We start from the raw sequence: 10,298 nt of genomic DNA on the forward strand, positions 1-10,298 counted from the left end.
GACGAAGGACTGACCTGGAGCGATCATGTTGACAGGGTCTGTGCTAGAGTTACCTCAGGTATTTTTGCTCTGCGCAATCTAGCAAAATTTTGTTCCTCAGATGTTTTAAGAATGGCCTACTATGGCCTAATCCATCCTTCATTTTGCGTATGGAATAAGACTTTGGGGAAGTTGTGCAAAAAACAAAATGGAGCGCGTGCTTTAGACTCCAGAAAAAAGCTGTCAGAATCATTGAAAATTTGAATTACAGAGAGTCGTGTAGGGAATCTTTCAGGGAGTTGAGATTGCTGACTTTGCCCTGTCTCTATATTTTTGAGGTGATCATGTACTGCAGATCAAGGTGCACCTTGATTCGTGGCGGTGACGTTCATCAATATGAAACTAGAGGCAGGGACAACTTTCGAACTCATCAACGCAGATTGACATTAGCGCAACATTTACCGCAAGAAGTTGGTTGTCAGATTAATCAACAGGCTCCCTGAAGAAATCAAAATTTCCAATAATCAAAATCAATTTAAAACGCGTCTCAAACTCCTATTGAGTGTCCAAGGCTTTCTACTCTGTTGATGAATTCATGATAAGCCGCTGGGATATTTGAGAGTGCTGGATCTGAGGTCAGTGCGATTGTGTCTTGAAATGATTGTAGGAATTGTGAGTATGAGGTTTGCGTGAATGTGTAGATAATATCGTGTAAATTGACAAACTATTGACGATTGCGATACGATGTAAAAATTGTTAAAAGAATGCAATTAAAGAGATTATTATTATTATTATTATCTCCTATTGGTCAGATGGGACAATACCCAGGGGCACAAGAGGGACGGTTTGCTGTTTCACCTGATGGATCCAGTAACTATTCATGCACCTCAAAACTCAGCAGGGTCAAGTGATACAACAGCACATGATAAAACTTATTGTAATATGTAGGAAGTACTGTATGCATAATTTGTGTGTTATTTTTAAAACTTTTGCTTTCTTTACAGATAAAATACATTACATTTTTGAAACAAATAGCCTATTGCTTATTAAAAAAGCCCTGAACAGGGATACATTGTTAAATAATAATTTATTGGTGAAAACACATTTGATGTTATGTTTTCTAACCGAAGAAGAAAAAAAATTTAAATGAGTAAATTGTGGTTTCTGAAAATATTAAAATTTACAAAAACATTATTTGCATACATTTAATAAAAACTACTTTATTGTAAGTTTATCCATATTTTGGTATTTAGTAAAGACTTAGTTAATAACTTACCTTAAACAAACCGCAAGCCTTTCTTCAGGTGAAACTGGTCTTCTAAAATATGTGTCTTGTTTTTTCAATTAAAGGCCTAAGCATGTTCAATAGTTCATAAAACTTTTCGGGGGGCATTCTGAAATATTGGAAACATTTCCGTTTGTCCTTTAATAAATCGGGGAAAAGGTGGTGAAATTCCCCGTATTTTTTTCCTTTTCTCATTTATAGGATGAACTCACATTGTTTTTTTGTCTCTTCTCCTCTTCTGATTGAAGAAGACAAAATAAAAACAGATCTTCATTTTCAGAGCTGATCATCGTGTAAATTATTAAACAAAACGACACAACATAACCATACGACTGCACATAGCACTGCAGCTGTGGTGAGGGAAGGAGTTCGGCGCGCCCAGCGCGGCCAGTATGTGCGACGGTCAGCGGAACTTTCCAAAAGGCGGCGCGGTTTCGGCGCGGCGCGGCGCGTCTGCAGTGTGCGCCATGCTTTACTCCAATGTGACAGCTGTAGAGAAACTTAAAAGAATCTTAATATACTTTTTTAAGATGAGGCTGATCCATTTTTAAGCCTTATTTCTGTCCGTCCTCATGGGCCACCGGCCTGTGTGAAGAATCTTATCAAACAGAATAAAGGGGAGTGTCGATCCAGTAAAAGATCAATGGTACTGATAAAAAAGTGCTTTGATCACAGACAGGATTTGAACCTATGCTATCTCTATTGGAGGTATCCAGTTGGTACCTACTGTTACATCTCTGTATATACTTGATGGGATTTCACTTCCTTCAATTTTGACTTACCAAGAAACAAAGATTTTCATGTACAGTCTACACAACATGCAAGAGGCGACAATATTCCATCCCACTGAACTGCTCTGTTTGAAAAGAAACCTTTCATATGTGGGGGCAAAGCTCTTTCAATTTACTTCAAGACACATAATGTTAAGGTGCTGAAGACAAGCTGTGAAAATGGCCTGTGGATGAGATCAGTTTACACAATGAAGGAGTTGATGGCTCACTGCCTCAGCTTGAATGACTATTAAACGTTGTTTGTGTTCATGTTTTTTGTACATTAATTATTGAAATGTTTATTGACACCAATTCTGTACTATATGTTCAAGAATAAAGCTTTTTGATGCATCATATATTAAATGGGTAGGTGTTGGTTAGTATTTTTGGTAGATATACAATGTACTGAACAATTCCTAATAAACTCATGTATAATTTTATTGGATTTTTTGTAATTTGAAGGCCTATTTGGGTACACCTTAAGAATGCCAAAAACTGTAATTACTTATAAACAGTTATAATATATTTCCATAATATATTTTGGAAAAATACAGAATTGAAAACTTTGTTGTTTTCCTTGAATGCAGCTAAAGAGTTTAAGAAGTATAATTTATTTGTTCAACTTATTATGTCTCCACGGATTTAAGAATAATTGTAAATTATACTGTAACTCACAACATAACAGAATACTTTTTATACAAATTCTGGATAAATAAAGTTTTAAAAAAGATTAAATATTTCTTAGAATTAAAAATATTGTATAATTGATCTGTATAGTGTTATTAGTTAGTTTGCAAAGCCTTATTTTTATTTATTATACGTAATCTTATAAAGTTGATGCATCTCTAACCTAACTCTGTATTGTCTTCTTCTCTCCACCCAGAAGTATAGCAAAAGCTTGAGTAACATTTTTTTCAGAACTTTTCAACAACAATATAAATTTGGTATAATATTATAATTTACTAAGGAGCAAAATATTAGGCGATATTATATTATAATTTTTTTTCCAATTTCATTTTATTCTTAAAACGTATTTTTCTTTGTTTTCAGTGATGAGGAAGATAAGGAAGGTGTGAAAGCAGAAAGCGGACGACACAGCATGCTCACCGTTCCACCCCTCCCCTCTACACCTCCGCCCACATTCGAGGTAACTGCCTTTATAATGGGGATTTTTCATAATGAAAATCAGAACATTCTTTATTCAATACAGGAGTATGTTACATATGTTTGATTATCATTATTAAATAGATTTTAAAATAATTTTTTTCACTTTTCTCATAAAAATAATTTAAATACTACTTTTGTTATCAGTAATCAGTAATCAGTAATCCAGTATCAGTGTTGTACTATAGTGGACAGGTAGCAAGTTAAACTGTTAGAGAGTACATATTTCATTCTACAATGGCATTGACTGGACGGTGAATGTTATTAATAATGCAGGGTTATGCGCCCATGCAGGTCTTATTGTAAAGCACAGGAATTGTTTAATGATACATTTCTAGAGAGAAATCCAGTATACCATTACAACAGTTATAAAAACTGTTCAAAATGTTAAATTGAAAATCAGTGTAGAACTCATTTGAATTGTGAAAGAGAAAAAATAAATTGACGATATACATAATTTTAAAATTGTACAGATTTTTGCAGAATATCCACATTTTTCTCAAAGGAAAATTAAGAATAGTTCTCATATGAGAAATGGTTTTAAATTATGGTTGATTTGTAATTGGGACTAGATAGCATTGAGATACATTATAGGTACAAAACGTTTTCATGGATAATAGTTTCTAATTCCTACAAAGTTCAGTTATTGCAAGAACTAAAGATTGATGTCAATTGAATTTTGTGAACTCATAATAAACAAGAGTGACAGATCATGATTTTAAGTCATTAGATTTTTAGGGACAAAACCTGTTTTGCTCTTAATGAATATGTAGACTTTCACTTCTTGAGATTTTGGGTACGTGAAAATCCTCACTAGGTGATGGTGAGGGCTGGCACTTTTGCACAGTAAATAATAGGCCTCCTCTTTATTGATAACACATTGTACTCTAAGATTTGTTTTAATAAGAATTTAGTTATACCAGTAGGACCTTGATATATCGAACCTCAATATATATCGAATTCCTCGATAAATCGAAGTTTTGTCATTCCCCTTGAATGTCCCATTTACTTCAATGCTAATTTTACCTCTACATATCGAAGATTTCAAGTAAATAACCTCAATATATCGAAATTTTCGCCAATAATTTTGCCTATTTTTTTACCTCTATATATCGAAGTTTTCTTATAATTACCTCAACATATCGAAGTTTCAGTTTATCAACGAAACGAACTTTAGTACTGTATTGTCGTGTTGTGCAAACGAACAACCATCAAAGTAGAGTAGGGTACCGGATTTTCCATGTCAGAGACTTGAAACCCCTACCACCGACACTCCTTTGTTTTCTGTAGACGCCAGTGGTGGATCACCACTCCACCCTCAGTTTAATTTGGACGTTACCACGATTAGTGCGAGTAGATTTTTTTTAACAACAGTAAATAAGTTTTGCAAACTCTTTATAACATGTACGTTAAGCCTACATTACAGTAGCATTTTAAACATTTAAAATACAGTACAGTAGAACCGTATTTCAGACTTGTGTATTTATACTGTACAACATAACTTTTTAAGACGTTACAGTATTTCATATTCATATTTATGTAATAATATTACTTTATACGTTTAGTTAAAAAATAAATAAATTTAAATTGATGTATAATGTACTTGTTTAATTTCTTATTCACATTTCCCGATAAAGTAATGTACGATTCTTAATTGTACTGTATTATTGTAGTGGGTGTGGATCTCTATATATCGAAGTCTGTCAGAGTTAACCTTGATATAATGAATAATACAACAACAGTTGTAAACCTCTATATATCGAAGTCTGCCCCAAACAGCCTTGATATATCGAACCCCATTACAGTAGAACCCCTCATATCCGGCCTCGGTTTTACCGCACCTCGGTTTATCCGGCCACTTCCCGGAAGCCAATATCGAAAATTTATTTACCATGGCTTGCAGACGCGCAGTTGCACGCACTAGTCTCCCACGACTCCTGCGTTATTTTTGTGTATCTATTTGTTTACATTTTCCTGTGTTGTCCTCAGTTGAGCTAATAGGTTTAACCTGTAAACAGTTCGTTGATTATTTCCAGTGCGGTTAGTACAGTACAGTACAATTGTTTTGTTTCGTCAAGTGCTGTGTACTGTAGGTTGGTTTATCCGGCCGAATCGTTATCCGGCCAGGGGCTCGGTCCCGTTGTGGCCGGATATGAGGGGTTCTACTGTATATCGAAATTCTTGATATATCAAAGTTTTGTAAATCCCCTTGAGGTTCGATATATCAAGGTCCTACTGTATTTTAAAGGAATGGTGAATTTTGAATCGGTCCGAAATCATTGTTTATATTTTATCTTATACATAACCAAACATAAAGATAAAATATTAAACAATGATTTTGGACCGATTCAAAATTCATTATCCTTTAAAATATTACTAAATTGTTTTTTTGACCAAAACTTTTATACGTATACTAATATTTATTTTATTTTACTTTTAACCATATAAATTTTGTATTAAGTTTTACTCAGCTGATATTTGTTTTAAATTGTTGATTCACACCTGATGATGGCATCTTCGATGTCAAAAGGCCTTGTGATAAATACAGAAATTATTGGAGAATTGTGAGTTTTCTTTAATAAACTAATAGAAAAAAAAAATGTGTTAGATGTTGCCATTAGTGTATTGCTGTGGATGGGTTGAATTTTGATTATGATGTTAGTATAATTATTTTAACTAGGAAAGATTTATTAGATTTAACGTGTTTAAGAAGGGTTTTATTTGTACCATGAGATTTTTTTGTAGTAATTAATGAAATCAGTATTTTATTTCAACGCCTTTATCTTTTGGCGATAATTTGTTATACATTTGTAGTTAAACACTCTCACAGAAAACTTTTTAGAGGAATACTCAAAGTACTTCTGAACAAGAATATTTTATTGTATAATAGTTATTCGCAAAATTATTAAAAATTGTTTTTATTTTTCAGGAAATATGAACACTTTGGGACAATTAGTGGTTGTGAACCCCCACGATCCCTTCAGCTATGGGGAACACCAGCCAACAGTGACAGTGTGTAAAGTTGCTGGGCCTAATGCTGCCGATACTCCTGACACACTTGAGTTCCTACACAACCCTGGACCCTTCATCAGGTATCCGATTATATAAATACAGTAATCAATAATATAATCATATCAATTAAAAGGAATGACAATAGTATTTTGTAGATGGTCTTAACCCTTTGACTGCCGTGAGCCACTATAGTGGCTCGCTGTATGCGGTACCTTAAGCGCCGCGGGCCACTATAGTGGCTCGCCGTATGCGGTACCTTGAGCACCACGGGCCACTATAGTGGCTCTGTGAACTTTACGTCTTTGTCCTTATAGTTTAAACATAATATATATAAAATATATTTAAAGTATACTTATATCAACTTTGAATTGTATTGCTCTGCTTCATTTCTACTATAAAAATATTGATATTTACTTGTTTCTATAGTTACAAGTGTATCTTCATCCTACAGCGGAATTTTTTGAATTTTACTTACATTACATTATTTTATGCAATTTCTGTGGAATATATTTGTAACTTTTTAGTATATGCTCAAAACAATACGTACTTTTAGGTTAAAAAACGTTATTTGAGCCCAAGTTACTTATTCAGTGTGTTTTTGGACCTCAAACTTAAGATTTTTTATTTTTTTATTTTTATAATTACGACAGGCAATACATACTACTAAACAAATGTAAAAAAAATAATAAAACTGTAATTTAATTTCATCAACTGAAAGTACATCTCTTCCCCTCAAAAACAAAACCAAAACTAAAAGGCAAGCTCAAAATTTACGAAAGTTATGTAATTTAATATGTGACCATGTAAAAACGGGTGATTTTGCCTTGGCGGTATTGGATCCGTGCGGTGCTCAAACGTCTGGCGGTCTAGCGAACGACGGCCGCGCGGGAGCGGCAGCGCACAAAGGGTTAACTAGCATTGAATTAAATTTGCTAGTGATAACAAATGTCCAATACTCAGATATTAACATTACAAAAAACAAAATACTTTTATATACTCTAATTGGAGGAAATGTTTTGTCCATCTACTTTTGATAAAATAGAGACATTGAGGAGGAAAGCATAAATAAGAGCTCTTGATGATTGTAGTGGATTGTGATTATTCGTACTCACTTTTGAAACATCATCAACAGTTTTAATAGTCCTTTCTATATAGAACAAAGAAAGTTCCAATTAGGTTTTACCTCTTAGTAGAATTTTAAACCTTTTAGGATTTGCGGGTGGGTGATCTATTACTCTCATAGCTAGTGCTATGTTAAAGGTGAATAACAAATCTATCAAAAATATATAACAAAATTTGGATTTGAGTGTTGATGGAGAAGATTCAAAAATCAAATCTCGAGTGTGCTGAGAGTTGCCGTGTTAATTTTCAAATTCCATTTTAATCTATTCATTTTCCTCACTTTTTGTTACTCATAAACTGTTTGATTATTAAGTCCATAGAAATACTCTGTGATAAATTAAATAACAATACAGTTATTTTGTTAACTATTGATTCTTGATTTCAACACCATAGTATAATACAACCAATCCAGATATTTTTGTCTTTTTTAAAGTCCACTATTTAATTAAATTCAAAAGAAAATTTATATATATATATATATATGCTTTGTTTCACCATATGTACTGTCCTGAATATAATGATTTGTTATATGTTTACAGTGGAGTAACTCACAAGAACACTGTTCTCCAATATCTGAAGAAACAGTGTAGTCAGTATACTCACTCATCTGAAAAACTCCTTTATGATTTAATACGGCTAGTTATAAAACTGAATGGTGTAAGTAATTCTGTTTCTAATTATAATCACTGTAAATTTAAGTTCAGATTTTATATTTGATGCAAGTTAAGTTAAAAAATAAGATTAGCTTGCTCTTAGTTAAACTGTATTTTTCTTCATTGAAAAGGGAATATAAATTTAAAACTTACACTTCAAAGAAATAACATTTTTAAGTTACTAATATTTTGTTCCACAACATAAATGTAAATAATTTGTTCCTCAACATAAAGGGACTTAAAGGGAACAGCGTAAAAAGTATAATTGCAAAAAGTTCACAGTACAATTTTTATCACAGACTGTTTTTATTTTTTCAGGAGTTGCAAGAAAGATCAACTTTTCTTTTTTCCGATTTCCTGAATACTTGTATTTAATATTTAATAGTTTTTATTTATAAAAATAGAAATTAAATATTTTACCTGTAAAATATTATTAACAAGTTCAATACAAGACTTGAAAGGGCCTTCTTAAAAAATTGTTTCACTTTCCGTTCATCTGCCATTCTGTACGATAACTCTTGATAGAAAGGTCCTAAAGACTTAAAACTTGGTCCTTATTATTGTTTAGAACGAATTAAAATTATTAAAATGAATCATGGAACAGTAATTATCAGTTCATTATATTGTGCTATATTATTATTAGCCCATTGGTTCATGTTTACCATTAATTATTTATTAGTAGGACTATTGTAATTGTTTGAACCATGCCTAGTTGTTTGTTTGCTTCTGCTCTTTCATTCATACTTAATCAATTTGCACCATACTATGCTATGCTGCGCAATAGTTAATGCTATGCCACTCCATGTCTCATTTACGCACATCATGCTACTGTAACCAAGAAGTATCAGTATTGAGGTTCCTTATTTTGCTGGTTGTTTTTCATGAATTGGTACTGAGATTAACCCATCCCTAAAATATATAGTTGATTTGGGACTAATGATATGAAATTAGATATGATATGCTTACTTGTATTTTTGTTATTGCAGAGTTTGATATATGTAAAAGAAAATTTAGAACAATTTGACTTAAGAAGCTCAATACATACTCATTATACAAGAAACCAAGACTCAATCAACCAAAAACATGCTAGGCTAGCTTAAAACCCATAATAGTTATCTGTATATAGGCATAAGCTCTTTAACAAGTTACCATTAGAAGTTAGGGAAATTTCATGTAATAATTTTAAAATAGCTGTGTCTAAATGGTTGAAGCAAAATGCATTCTATTCTATCGAAGAGAAATATTATCTTTACAATATAAGTAATAAGATTTTCACGTAGTTCATGCATGTATGCTCAGCATTAAGGATATAACTGTGCCATGTAGGCTATGTTAAGGTTTGTGTATGTGTTTGTATTTGTATATTGTATATTATATATGTTTTAAGGACATATTTTAAACTCTATGACTTTGTCAATGCATTTGTTGTGTGGGATGGCAATAAAAATATTCTTGATTCTTGAAATAAAATTTCTGATAATATTCAAACATTGAAAAGTTTTCTTTGTAAAATGATTCTGCCCAATTACTCAAGAAAAGAAATACCTTTCTTGTTTCTTGTTTTTTTCAGGATCTGACTATCCCTTTTTTATTTTGAGTCTGTCAAATCGCCTGAACAGAGTTGCACTATTGTATGGTTTTGAAAAAGACTTTGACCTGAATTAAAATCAGAGGAAAAACAAAACACAATGTAGCCGTAGCAGGATTGTTTTATGTCAAAAATATATTTGCCAAGAAATTTTAAGTCGAAAGCAGTGTTTTTTTTATTTGTCAGAACAGTTATAGCTTTTTAATTGTTCAAAAAAGGTAAGTCTTTTTCAGGAAAACATATTGTTTCATTGGTTCACATTTAACGTCAACATAAATTTTAAAAACGAATGTTTGTGGAATCCCCTGGTAAAAGAATGACTATCTAAAATGGGGTCAGTACATCCAGGAATAATGAATAAACTAAACTTTGTATTTTTCTTCATAATATCAAGTGAAGTCCTGTACAAACATTTTATATCAAAATGTATTATCCCTTGGCAGATGAATTTTTTAACCTGTGAAGAGAGATATGATGTTTGCAGGTAGTTGATATGACGGACGTTGGCCCCCTGACTTGTTGATTGGGGGGAGAAGTTACCGAAAGCAATCGCAGCAATGAAGATGGAAGACTTCCCGGACTACAACGCCAAATTGGTTTGTTATAGGGTCACCTTCCCATTGTCTCCCCATCAAATCACCCTCTAAAATTCAGGACTCAGCCTGCTGTTGGAGGGAAACAAAAACTGAAAGCCCTAGGTATATTCTCGTTCTTTTACATGTTCA

General features: G+C 32.6%; 1 protein-coding gene across 1 annotated transcript; it reads left to right on the forward strand.

Annotated features, from left to right (window-relative positions):
• Positions 1-3,091: 3,091 nt before the first annotated feature.
• Positions 3,092-10,096, forward strand: LOC124374861. The gene is made up of 4 exons (XM_046833005.1): positions 3,092-3,181; positions 6,128-6,290; positions 7,872-7,989; positions 10,058-10,096. Exons 2-4 carry the CDS (start codon positions 6,133-6,135, stop codon positions 10,094-10,096), a joined length of 315 nt encoding a protein of 104 aa, XP_046688961.1. The 5' UTR covers positions 3,092-3,181; positions 6,128-6,132.
• The last annotated feature ends 202 nt before the right edge of the window (positions 10,097-10,298 follow it).

Source organism: Homalodisca vitripennis, unplaced genomic scaffold (genome assembly GCF_021130785.1).
Source record: "Homalodisca vitripennis isolate AUS2020 unplaced genomic scaffold, UT_GWSS_2.1 ScUCBcl_10669;HRSCAF=19659, whole genome shotgun sequence".
NCBI classification, from domain to species: domain Eukaryota; kingdom Metazoa; phylum Arthropoda; class Insecta; order Hemiptera; family Cicadellidae; genus Homalodisca; species Homalodisca vitripennis.